This window comes from Xyrauchen texanus, chromosome 7 (assembly GCF_025860055.1).
Source record: "Xyrauchen texanus isolate HMW12.3.18 chromosome 7, RBS_HiC_50CHRs, whole genome shotgun sequence".
Classification (NCBI taxonomy): Eukaryota; Metazoa; Chordata; class Actinopteri; order Cypriniformes; family Catostomidae; genus Xyrauchen; species Xyrauchen texanus.
The window spans coordinates 24,795,769-24,809,944 of record NC_068282.1 but is presented as its reverse complement, the minus strand read 5'-3'; the positions used below and the strand labels follow the sequence as shown (position 1 = coordinate 24,809,944).

At 40.8% G+C, this 14,176-nt stretch overlaps 1 protein-coding gene across 18 annotated transcripts in view; it reads left to right on the top strand.

Moving 5' to 3' along the window:
• LOC127646859 (disks large homolog 1-like) overlaps positions 1-14,176 on the top strand; it is a 258,238-nt gene that overhangs the window by 157,354 nt on the left and 86,708 nt on the right. For all 18 annotated transcript variants that reach the window (XM_052130773.1, XM_052130775.1, XM_052130789.1 and 15 more), the window contains 2 exons: positions 12,070-12,120; positions 13,245-13,369. In XM_052130773.1, the coding sequence (XP_051986733.1) occupies positions 12,070-12,120; positions 13,245-13,369 (176 nt within the window). The remainder of the gene's footprint in view (positions 1-12,069; positions 12,121-13,244; positions 13,370-14,176) is intronic.

Sequence of the window (14,176 nt, the reverse complement as noted above, 5' to 3'; positions counted from 1 at the left end):
GTAGTTGACATTTACCAAGGTCCCATGATAATTTTCAACCCGTTCTTCTCTCAATCTTAGCAGCGTCTGGTAATCCTATACATCCAGTACCACAAAGCAAGTGGAGCTCACTCCTGTCATCCTTTATCAAAGACTTGCTCCATCACTCTGAACACTAGCATTATCTGAACCAAATAGAGCCATAGTCTTTAACAAAATTACCACGAGGAACTCACTTTTCTTCTGAGTGACCTCATTAGCTACTCCACATAATCAGTGCTGAAGATTCTCTCATAATACATTTTTAGACACAGTTCTATTAAGATGCATGGTAACTACTGTACAGCAGAGACTTAAATAGACTAGTTGCCATACCAAGACCAAGTGCATTAGCATACCAAGACCATTTTGCAACTGTAGAACAATGATATTGGACGAATTAAATTTTTCCTTTTATGAATTAAAAGCTGTTGCGTGCAGGGACTGAAAACGTTCCAAGGAACGTAAAGAAAAAGTGAAATAGAATTACATTTTTGCAGATTTTTACAATTTAATTTTTACAAATTAGTCCCTTTAAATTGTTCCAGAGTGAAAACGTTACTTTTAAATGTTGTTAACCGGTTAATCAATTGTTGATTTAGTTCCAATAAGTCTAAATGGTTTATTAAAGTAAATTTTCTGAATTACGCCACATTAACCCTAGCCCTTCCTGTTGCCCAAAAAATAAGACTTCTCTCTTTTGTTGAACATGATAAGTGTGCAATTTGATTCTGAAGGAAATTGCTGCATCACACATTTCTTTGCCTTAAAGGTATAGTTTACCCAAAAATTTAAATTCTCTCATTATTTACTTACCCTCACAAATTAAGGTTTTTAGAAGAATATCCCAGTTCTGTAGGTCCTCACAATGCAAGTGAATGGTATTACAATTTTGAAAATGCAGCATAAAATGAATCCATATGACTCCAGTGGTTAAATCCATATCTTCAGAAGCGATATAGGTGTGGGGGTGAGAAGAGGATCAATATTTAATCTGTACTTTCACTTTCAAAATGTGAATGAATGTGAAAGGAAAATTGATACAGATTTGATTCTGCCGGGTCTGACCGAGAAGCAGATCTGTAATTAAAACAGATAATTAAAATAAAATTAGAAATTATGATTAAGAGAAGGATAATTGCAGCTTATTGCCATAGGATCAAGTGTTTTATGTTGTTAGTGTTGGGCATTGAGTCTGCTAGCAATATGACTACAAAAAGCAAGTGCATTAATGGTCGCCCCAGTGCTATGCAAAATCTAAATGGTATTTCTTTTTTCAGTTGTCAAATGATTTTGTTAGGCCTTTTGTTTGGGGGTTTTCTCTTAAGCAACATGCAATGTTAATATTACTTTTTATGGACTGCTCAATGTCTATGTACCACTAGTCCTGTTTTAATTGTTCATTTATCTTACATCTTATCTCTTGCATATAATAATAGCCTAATATTGATTGCTGTAAATGCCTGTATTGACTCTGATCCCTGTGGCCTGTTGTTTGTGGCCATACATGTTGTGCATTAATAATTTAGCACAGGTTTGGCAGCACTGACAGTACATGCATCCCAAAAATGGAGAACTATTCCTGATTTATTTATAGGCTTTTGTCGGTGTAATTAATACGTCAGAATTTTGATGATCTAGTCAATTTATTTCCTTATACAACATTGAAAGTCTTTTTGGGAAATGTTATACCTGTCAAAGCTATACAAAATGAGGAAGGCATTTAAATGGCATTAGACTATTGTGGTAAAATCATGCTGGGAGCTGGTGGCTTACTTGGAGTATAATGCTCTACTGGGCAGTGTCAGTATTGACGTGGCACTCTCACCCCCCTTTAAGCTCCACCCTTTCCTTGTCACACAATACCACTGATGTCACAGGCAGATGTTTTCTGTAACAGTTACAGAAAATAGGGTAGTGGTAGGGATTTGAATTTATCTCTGCTATAGTCTTTAAAATCAGGACAAAGCAACAAAAATGTAATTTGCATGTCTACAACGGACTAAGGACTTGTACAGACTGCCACTAAAAATATTTTTTTTTGCATGTACAGATTGTATCAAGGTGAGTTTTTGATAGTCTTGACAGCAAAAAAACCACATGACATCTGATTTTTCAGAATCTGATTCAAACCACATCAGGAGGTGATTTCAAATGCGATTGAAATCAGATTTTTTCAGATGCGTCTCTGTCCGGATGCCCTGGCTGCTCAATTCGCATTTCAATGGTCTTTTGCATCACTCTTATCACACAATGATGATGTCAAAATTGGTGACTGCAGCACGGAACATCACAATACTTACAAGTCTCCTCTGTCGCTTAGTTTTTCTTGTACGAAGGAGGAGTTCTGCACATCGACTGGACAGGGCGCTTATTTGGAGAGCGAGATGATGCACCTCCATTTTTCCCACATCTGTTTTGAAAGCATCATCACGTGTGTACGCCTACGTCGTTACCAAAGCAACCCATGCAGATAGGTTGGTTATGTCTAAATGTGCAAATCTGATTTGATCACTTGCAATTAATAGTGCGGACAGTCTGCCTGAAAAGATCTGATTGAGAAAAAAAATCTGATTTGCCTGCAGTCTGAACATAGCCTAAGACACTTTAACAATAGAGTTTAAACATCATAACTTTTTTAGCCACAAATGACAAAAAAAGCAAGTTTTAATTTTTCTATATTTTGTCAATTGCTGGGCTACACTTTTACCAAGACATGGTAGTGAAGTGGCATATTCATTCAGTGATTCAAACCAATGAAATGCTCCTTTACAGCCCACACTTGAATGCTATTCATTCATGATATATTCAGTCTTTACAGGCAAGAAAAGCCATCAAAGCAGTCTCATGCTTCAATCTAGAGCTCAATAGTCGCTTTCACACATTCAGAAAATTAACTGCAATTTTCAGTTTAAAGGACATGTGTGAACACGACCCATTTGAAAATACCAGTTAGTTTAGTGTTGGCTATTTCCCTCAATGAGAAGTTGTAACATTACTTAAAAGGTTCAGTTATGATGCTATGTATAATTGTTTTTTTTTTTTATTAACGGTTTGAGCATGTGCAAGTTCAGAACGCACTAATGTGAGACGGAGATGATTCAGTTACTCTGGAGTCAAACAATGCCATTAAATTTGACAAATAGTGAAAATTTTCCTTTTAGTCAGGATATAAAAATATTTAAGATTTTAGAGCCACCTATAGAGGGAATCTTGTAGTTTTTGATGCTCCATGACTCTAAAGTCCTATGGTGAGCATCCAATGAAAATTGACCATGCGCGGCCACAACACGGGACCCCAAAGAAATGGATATGGTGAACAAGTTCTCAAAGTGTAGAAAACATTAAACACCACTCTCCTCCAACTAGCGTTATAGTCTCTGTTTTTCCACCCAAGATCTCGCACAAATGCACTCTGCCCATTTATTTTGAGAATCGGAACAGAGAAGCAGCAACATCAATGGCAGCGATCCCATATATCCATGTTTGTTTACATCTGTCATGTGTCTCATAGAATGGGAACAGGTGTTTTCTACTTGAGTTTCTGATCAGATTGACTTGACAGCAGGAGTGATCCTCAATCTTTTAGTGTGTGATGCCCAGTTTTTGTCTATAGACCATAGTCTGTAAGTGTGTGATACCTAGTATTTTTCAATTCTGTTCATATTTTCAAAGTGGTGTAGTGTAATCCAGCCTAGAAGCATTTCTCTTCATCCGAGCAGATGAAGAAATGTGTCGTCTGATAAAAAACGAACTACATCTGAGAGTTTAATGACATTCTGGAGATGATGTGTTAATGGTCACAAAACGTCTCAGGTTACGACTGTAACCCTAGTTCCCTGAGAAGGGAACGAGACGATGAGTCGATGATGCTTTGGGAATGCCTTTGCGTGATTACTTCTGAAGCACGTATGTCAACTAGTCAAAGGAATGAATGAATGAATGCCACGGGCGGGTGACGTCATGACCAGGAAAGGATATAAGCACATCCAGTGCGTTACTCGCGTTAGCTTTTAGAGCCGAAGCAAAGTCGATCGCAGGGATGCAGGAAGTATGGCAGGGCGACGCATCGTCTCGTTCCCTTCTCAGGGAACTAGGGTTACAGTCGTAACCTGAGACGTTCCCTTACGAGGGAACTTCGCGATCGTCGATGACGCTTTGGGAACGATAATACCCAATCCGCCATAATTACAAAATGCCAGATGATAAAAAACTGTCGGCAAATTAAGTAAAAAGCACCTGGGATCCTGGGGCAGCTTCCAGGTCCAGGCTACAAAACCTCACAAAAGTCAGCGGCGAGGACCAACCTGCCGCATCACAAACCTCCTGGAGGGAAACTCCTGATAAGAGGGCTTTAGAGGCCGCCATACTTCGAGTAGCGTGAGCTCTGAACACCAAAGGGCTTGGCTGGCCAGAGGACTCATATGCAAGAGAAATAGCCTCAACTATCCACTTACTGATTGTCTGTTTAGAAGCAGGAAGACCTTTCTTAGGTGAACCAAAACAGACAAACAACTGATCAGATCTTCTCCACGGGGCAGCCCTGTGGACATAAGTGTCCATGGCCGCCACGTAAACCTTTAAGGTAGAAGGACATAAACCTGATGTAAAGCGATACTGGAGAAACTCAAGTACTGTGTTGACTGAACAGTTAACTGGATCTCGCTGATGCTGGTGACACCTAGACGTGAAAACTCTCCACTTAAGTGTATATAATTTCCTCGTGGCTGGAGCTCTGGAGCTAAGAATGGTCTCAACGACCTCAGTCGAGAGACCACTCTCTAAAAGTTGGGCCCCCTCAGAGGCCAAACCCATAGGTTCCAAATCTCCGGTCGGGGGTGAAATATTGTGCCCCCTGCCTGAGACAGAAGGTCTCTCCTGACAGGTACCTCGAAAGGAGGGCTGTCGAGGAGATGAATTAGGTCCGCAAACCAAATTCGACTCGGCCAGCGTGGAGCTACTAATAGTAGACTTACTCCGTCACGACGGACTTTCTCCAGAACTCCTGGGAGCAGAGCAACAGGGGGAAATGTGTACAGACGTAGCCTCGGCCACGTCTGTGCCATAGCGTCCAACCCCAAGGGGGCTGGTTGCGTGAGGGAGAACCAAAGTGGACAGTGCGTCGTAAGCTGAGACGCAAACAGATCCACTTCTGCTTGGCCGTAAAATTCCCAAATGAGCTCCACCGCCTCGGGGTGGAGTCTCCATTCCCCTGGCCTCAGCACCTGCCTCGACAGGGTGTTTGCTCCTATATTCTGGTACCCTGGGATATACACTGCCCTCAGGGAGAGTATTTTCCCCAGGGACCACAAGAGGATCTGGTGCGCCAGTTTGCAGAGTGGACGCGAGCACAGACCCTGTTGTGTTGTCTGTACAGACAAGCACATGATGGCCCCTCAGATCTGGGAGGAAATGTCTCAACGCATTGAAGACGGCCATCATCTCCAGGCAATTTATGTGCCAAGAGAGATGATGGTTCCTCCACAGACCCTGAGCTGAGCGGCCTTCCATTACCGCTCCCCAGCCGGTGAGAGAAACGTCTGTCGAGATAGCAACTCGATGGCAAAGAGCTCCCAACACCGGACCCTGGGACAGGAACCAATGTTTCCTCCATATAATCAAGGCGCGGATGCACCGCCGCGTGATCTTGATCATACGAAGTGGGTTCCCCCTCGGTGAGAACCCTCTGGTCCTGAGCCACCACTGCAAAGGTCTCATGTACAGCAGGCCAAAGGGGATCACATTGGATGCTGCTGCCATGAGGCCTAACAGTCTCTCGAACTGTTTCACAGTGCGTGACTGGCCTAGCTTCAACTCTTTTGTGGCTGTGATGATAGCAGCTACACGAACGGGCGATAGTGTGGCCCGCATCGTGACTGAATCCCATACCACACCAAGGAAAGTGGTTCTCTGTAATGGAGAAAGCACACTCTTCTTGGCATTGAGTCTCAACCCCAATTTCTTCATATGAGCGAGAACGACATCTCGATGCCGACCCACTGACTGCTCTGAATCTGCCAGAATAAGCCAGTCGTCGATGTAGTTCAGAATGCGTATGCCCTGCAGCCTGAGCGGGGCCAGAGCTGCATCTACGCACTTCGTGAACGTGCAGGGTGACAGAGCTAGACCGAATGGAAGCACCCGATATAGGTATTCTTTGCCCCCGAAAGAAAACCTGAGGAACTTCCTGTGTTGAGGGAGGATGGAGACATGGAAGTAAGCGTCCTTCAAATCTATCGTGACAAACCAGTCCTCGGATCTGATTTGAGTCACTATCTGTTTGAGTGTGAGCATCTTGAATTTCAATTTCATGACTGCACGATTCAGCAAACGGAGATCTAAAATTGGACGCAACCCCCCATCCTTTTTTGGAACAATGAAGTATCGGCTGTAAAACCCTGATTCTCTGTCGGGGGAGTACACCTGTTCTATAGCTCCCTTTGCTAAGAGAGACTCTACTTCTTGCTCCATTACCAGAGCCTGCTCGGGATGTACTACCGTGAGTAACACCCTGTTGTAACGAGGCAGAGGAGAACCGAATTGGATTCTGTAACCTTTCTCTATTATCTGCAGGACCCAAGGAGATATATTCGTTAGATTCTTCCACTCTGTCAGAAAATCTACTAAGGGTACCAGTCTCTCGAGACTAGCCTCTGGTGTTAAAGGAACAGCCACTTCGGCGACCTGAAGCATATTGGCAGGAAACAACCGAACTGACTGTTTTTGAACCCCCCTCAGAGGGCTCACGTCCGATGCAACGTCGAGTCGACATTGTGCCGAACTTTCGCTGGATACCACTGCGCCCCGAAGCTTTTCTGAGCCGAAGCCTTCTTAGCCGTAAGTACGGTCCTCAGATCCGGCTTAGACTTAGCCGACTTCGGCTGAGAGCGTTGGCTCGGTCCCCAAGATTTTTTCGGAGGAGCACGAGACGCAACACTTATTTTCTGTTGCACACGGTGCGAGGAACTTGGCTGGGGATGCTCACGCCCAGCATCCCCAGGGGGATGGACTCGGCGAGGAAGGAATATTTTAAAACCCTCAGATTGTTTTTTATTTTCTTGAAACCTTTCAACAACCGTATTCACCGAGTCACCGAAAAGACCAGAGGGAGACATAGGGGCATCTAAAAGAAAAGCCCGCTCTTTATCTTTAATCTCTGCAAGATTTAACCAAAGATGTCTCTCAGTAGCTACGAGGGCTGCCATAGACCGCCCAATAGCACGGGTGGTCTCCTTCGTAGCTCTGAGAGAAAGATCTGTAGCCCGACGAAGTTCTCGAATTTCGTCGGGACTAACTCCCTCACTCCTATCGATATCCCCCAGCAGATCTGCCTGATAGGCTTGGAGCACTGCCATCGTGTGCAGATAGGCTCCAGCTTGACCTGCTGCCGTATAAGCCTTACCCACTAAATTGGATGTGGTTTTTAGTGGTTTATTCGGCAACACGGGATCCTTCAGGGACGATGCTGACCCAGGAGACAGATAGCTCGCAAGCGTTTGTTTTCCGCTGGGGGCATCGACCCATAACCAAAATCTTTCAGCCCCTTTATATTTGAATATGTGTGAACATGGGGACTAAAAAGACGTGACGAATATGGTTTATTCCATGATCTACATAGCTCACCATGGAAAAAATGGAAGGGCCCGTGGTTGAGATGAAACATTAGATGTTAGAAAACGCTCGTCTAATTTGCTTTTAGGACGAGTATCTCTTTTTTCTGCTGGCCAGTCAATATTTAACTTATTAACAGCACAAGTTATCACCTCAATAAGCTCCTCATATGCTGGGGAGAGGGATGGCGAATCCTCTCCCCTTATTGTGTTAGTGTTTGTGTCACTCTCACAAATGCTCAGTAACTCCGCCTCCTCAGAGCTAGAGCACCGAAGCGTCGGGCTCTCTTCCCGGGCGGAAGAAGCCACAGCACGGGCTTCCGACACCGGCAAGAGAGCAATGGATCCCTCGGGTAAAGGAGGAGATAAGGCAGAGCCCGTCTCCAACCCCGCCGAGAGATCCATTTGCGAACACCAAGTGAGCCTTCTCCGAGCTGCCTCGGCAGCCATGGGTCCAGAACCCTGAGGTTCGCGAGCCTGTCCATCATCCTCAAATGCGGACAGACGGGAGCGGAGCGTGCGAAGCGGCAGACGCTCACAATGCTGACAGTCAGTCTCCTCGAAGGCTGACATCGCATGCTCCACTCCCAAACAAACTACACAAAGCTCATGTGTATCTCCACCCGTGATATAACGAGGGCAAGGAGAAGCACAGGCTTTAAATAGTTGTTTCTCCATAATATCCAATATAATGAGAGACAGACAACAATAAATAAGACAGACAGTTTTGACACAGAGCGCTTTGCTGAGGCACAAAAGCTAACGCGAGTAACGCACCGGATGTGCTTATATCCTTTCCTGGTCATGACGTCACCCGCCCGTGGCGTTCATTCATTCATTCCTTTGACGTGCTTCAGAGGTAATCACGCAAAGGCGTTCCCAAAGTGTCATCGACGCATCGCGAGTTCCCTCGTAAGGGAACAGGGAAAAGACTGAAACCATTGTATGTGAGAATAGCAGATGTAGTACATTTACCAGTAAAAGTAATCCAACAGTTTTACTGCAATTTACCAGGTTGCATTTGTGAAAGGGGCTATTGGATTCGGAAAAAATAGACGTCAGTGAACGAGAAATATGAGTCAGTGTATGAAGGTGAACAAGAACGATTTGCTCACTTAAAAGATTAGTTAAAAAAGACTAAATATATAGAGAGAGAGAACATTTAGTGTTTAAGGCCTTTAAATGTGCCATTGAGAAGCTTAAAACAGAGCCCCTGAAATGACACAAACAAGTAAAGGCAAGCTGTTGCTGTGTTGATGCAGATTATTTTGGCCTCACTATGCAGGCCTGTTTTCGTTCATCCTGTCTTTAGTTATTCAGCTCTGCTATTTAACAGTTTTTTCTGCTTGTATATGAATAGGATGTCCTCTTGTCAATGTGACATTATTATCCTGGTGTATTATTTTATTATTATTATTATAAAAAAAACAAGAGTCATTAGTTTATACATGGACCTCAGGTTGTTGATGTGATGATAATCTGACTACTGTAACTTTCTCCTGGCTGGTTTACCAACATCTAAGTCTGTATGTAAATGATGTAGCCTGAAACCTCAACATGTTACACATGTCCTGTCCCTTCACTACTTGTCTGTACAGTTTGTAATGTAGAATGAAGAATTCATTTAATGTGTCCTCAGTTCGCCCTGCTGTGGATGGCCTTACCCCACCCCCACATTACATTTAATCTAGTAAAGCTGCTACAATCAGCCACTTCTGGCTGCATAAAGGCTTTGTTTTTCCATGTGTCGTTATGTTGACCAAGAGCCTGTATGGATTAGGGATGGGCACAAGTACTCAAGTTCTCGGAAGTGATAGCAATGATCGATCATGAAAATTATAATTGATAGTTTATGTGTGATATGACTTGTTAATAAATTCAAAATTCAGTGATAACCAGTGGAGGGACATGCATTAAAAGTCTAGGCCTTCAGTGTGATTCATGCCATTAAGAAAATAAATTTTCACAATGAATAAGACACCCTATGCCTTTGGGCATCATACATTATGTCACAGCTAACTAATAATACCAATTGACATTTTAAAAACACGTCCACGCACAAAAGCCAGAACTTGAAACGACACTTAATGCTCAAGCAAGCATAATTTAAACTGCAGCATGACTGTTTTGTGAAATGAACGTATCCTGAACAGACATTCAAAAATCATAATTTTTCATATGAATCTACCAAGGAGGTCTATAATACCTGGAAAAATCGATCTAATCATATTTGCAATTTAAATGTTGCTAGCAATAAATTTAGTTTATTCAGGGTACACAGTTATGCTGCGTTACATTCAAGTTTGATGCAGGATATTCCTTCTTGATATCTCCGACCATAAATGCATTCCATTCCCCGATATTCGGAACTGTAATCCTCCCGTTAGCTTAGCAGGGGTTTGACTCTCATAAGAGATTAGTCTCATTAGTCTCCTAGCAACCCAACTGATAAGCAATGCTGCAGCACTAGCATTTGTGTTTTAGGTGTACGATTATCAAAAGAGATTATAATGTTTTATACATCTGTTTCTGCAGGCATTTGTTAAACAAGCTTTAATATAATTTTTATCGATATTACTTAATAAAGTGAATGTTTATCACTTACTTTGTATATCTCCACGAGTGTCGACATGTTTATTCTGACTTCAAGATGCATTCCATTGCACTTTTCCTAGTAGGAAGTTGTAAAATACAACTTTCCGAGTTGAATGGAACATAGCACTTCTTTTCAAAACTTGATCCGAGACCGAATGCTCCAGCAGCCTAATTTAATAAGTAAACTCCTGATGTTGCTATAACAATGCAAAAATCACTTACTGATTTGAAGTGAAAATCAGTCCTCCTTTTATGATTAATAAATTAAGCAATCACACAGTCATGCAGAACATCTCAGGTTTTTAAATCCATAAGGATCTCTTTCTCAATGGTGATAGCTGCAGTAATGACAGTCAACTCGTCAGCAAGATCTCGCGCTCTTTGCTTTCAAATTACGTCACTTAAAGCGAGATTGCGTCACTCAAGACCAGCTAGAAGGCCTCCACTGGGACATATCCTAAAAATCACACCCACCAAGAACAAATAAATCAATCAGATTGGCTGATGAATCTGACAATCTGACTTTAGTTGCCCATTAATTTGCACTGTTGAGGGATTCTGTGGAAATTCTGAAGGCCTGAGAGGGTGGAACTCAGACTCACGTGCTGCTTCGGCTAACAAGCATGGCTTTGGGCATGTGATTTGTGAAACAGTTGTCACGCTTCGCTTGTAAGCATCAAGGAATAAATTCTGAATGGATAAACTTAGTTTTTCTTTATTTATTTGTAGATTAATTAAGTAAATACTTAAATCACATACTTAAAGGTGATTGAGAATGAAAGGATGAAAAATATTTATTATTTGGCATGTTAGGCCAGCAGAGATGGCATTGCTAGCTCTGAGAATTCACCACTGGTGATAACTATACACAAACGTGTCAAAGAGGGGCCTTCATTTTAATTTTGAGATTGATTATGTCATGATTTTGGGCAGTACCTTGTGGTCTGAATCATCACTGCAACAAGCTCCAACACAGCGCTTATGACAAAACTTCAAACATTTTCAATAAATTGTTCACAGAAATCGAGCAACGAGATAAACTCTCCCATTACAATGACTGAAGCTGTCACTCATGCACTGCAGTTTAATACTGTTTGAGCCCTGCATTTCAGTGCGAGCTCACTAACGCTCCAAACAGAGTTCTGCACTCTCGCGAATGCTGTCATTAAAAACTAATGTCTAATCAGCATAATAAATGAAGTATTAACACTGCATCTATCTCTTGATTAGAATGGGAGTGTTTTAGTTTTGTTGTGTTGCTCATTTGCAGTGCATTTACTATCTACGTTGCAAGCAAGCGATGCAACATGGAATGAATCCAAAATAGGTTATTTTTGAGTATCGGGTGATGTTTCTTCACTATATATTTTCGTGTGCCACTGCGAACCGAGGTTACATATAAGGCAAGCATCTGGTCATCAGTCTGTTTCAAACTTGCACATTAGGATCAGTTATCACTACTGATAGGACAGAGGACTAATTTAAGCATCTCTGATTGGCAATTGCCGTTTCATTGCTAAACCAAGATGTCTGAGATTGGATAAATTCTCAACAGCTGCAAAAACAGGTTGTAAATAAAAACCATTGATGCAACAGGAGTACACTTAAATTAAATGCTGTAATCATCAGTTTTGACGATTACATAATTGTTGCAGCCGAATTCGTAATTGCGATTATTTTTTCAATTAATTGTGCAGCCCTAGTGCATACTTTATCAAAGCTTGATTTGAGGCAAAAGTAATGTGCATTATGTACATATTTTATGCCATGTACTGTATTATGTGTTCATTGCCATATATTTTGACGTTGTGTATATTTTACATTAATCTTTTGGTTAAATCTTCAGGTGAATGGTACAGGAGCTGATTATGAATATGAAGAAATTACACTTGAACGGGTAAGATCAGTTTTAACAATGCAAAGAAATTTACATATTCTTACAATGTCAGTATGGGTTTACAATATATTACACCAAGCATAGAAGTATGCGTGACATACAATTTAAGGAAGGTGTCATTTTGATGGATTAAAACTGCATTATGAATTGTACAAGCACCGTGAAACGAGATGTAAATTATTCAAGACAACTTCAGAGATGGGGATGTTGAATAGGCTGAAAAAGCTATAAACTCTGTGGAACACCCAGGTCCTGTACTGCTTTTATTAGGACTCTTAAAGCTTCTTGTCATGTGCTTGACATTTAGCATTTAGTTACTACTCGATGTGCAAATAAAATTCCAAATATAAACAGCTAAAGACAGTTTTGGTTTGCGCCCATTATATGTGGGACAGCAGAGATTCTTTTGCAGGTTTCCTGACAGTTTCTGTGGTGTCCTGATATGAGTGCTCTAAGTATCTAAGCTAGTTTTCTCAGTTTGTGCCTGTGGGTCTATTCCCTTATCAGACAAACTTATTCAGCTGTGCTTTAATGCATCCTCAGATCACTTTTCATGATCCAAACACAAGTCTGACATGCATTTACCTGCTGTTTATAATTTAATATTAACATGCAGTTTATAATAATGTGTTTTCTTATAAACATTTCTCCGTAACTATTTGTAATAAGATTCTCTACTTTTACATTAGTTAAAGCACGAGGTATCATGAACTAACTATGATCAATAATATTATTACAAATATTAAATACTGTAATGTTAATAATATATTTGTTTTATTAATCTTGGTTAATGGTAATTTATAAGTTTTCTGTTCTTCATTCATTGTTTGTTCATGTTAGTTCATAATGTATTAACTAATGTACTAAAACTTGTACAAATTCTAATGTAGTAATAAAATATATTTGTATTGGTATATGCCGTTTTCTAACAAAGTTAAATTAACCAAGATTATTGAATGCTTTAAAAGTATTATTCAGTGTTAGTTCATGTTAATTCTTGTGCTCACTATATATTGTAAAGTGTAACACATTTTTCCTTTGATTTTGTTTTGGATTTAATCATGTAATTTTTTTTAAAAACTCTGTAGTTTCTTCAGCCCCTTGTTTTTCTTTTTCCTATTCAGGGGAACTCAGGCCTGGGTTTTAGTATTGCAGGCGGTACAGATAACCCTCACATCGGCGAGGACCCAAGCATTTTTATTACCAAGATTATCCCTGGAGGAGCTGCTGCACAGGATGGCAGACTCGGGTCAGTGAATATGTAGGCTCAGACAGAATCTGTGACCTTCTTCCACATTTTCTGCACTGATTTAGAGGGAAATATGATGAATTATGTAGAATAGATATACATATGGTAAAATGTTTTGGATGGAGCTGAGACTACAAGTAGTAGTAGCTGAAAGCATATTCACATCATTGTCAGAAACGTATTTGTGAGGGGAAATATTTGTCCCATGGAATTTATTTTCAGTTGATTTTGGTATTATGACAGAAATGTTATAGATTCATATGACTAACAGTTAACTTAATAAGTTAAAGGTAAATTATTGAACTATTGAATAGTAAGAATAAAACATAGCTGCTAGAAGTAATGACGGGGTCAAACACCATGGGTCCATTTCCACTGGGCGACTTTCTTATAACAATGCAAGGTGGACATGCTTTTGGAATCTGACATTATTCTAAACAATTTTTAAGCAATTAATTTAACCATAAGAGGGCTATTTCAAAGGCTGTTAAAAGTGCCATGCTTCCTGCTGCCAGTTGGTGGCACTATGACCATGATATTTAATAGCCACATCCATGTGATTAGCCCCATTACCAAACATACAGCTGAATTTTCATCAAAATCATATAATATGATACAATATATAATTCACTTCCTGTTTCCAATTTTTCGCCATAAATGTATTGCTTCGCCATGGCATCATCATTCAAAATATAAAAAATCTATTTGCAATTTAGCATCTACAATGTCTTTGCATGATGTTTCAAATTTGGTGCCAGTCACATAAATCCCCTAGGAGGAGTATTTAAATGTTCAGAGGCTGCGATT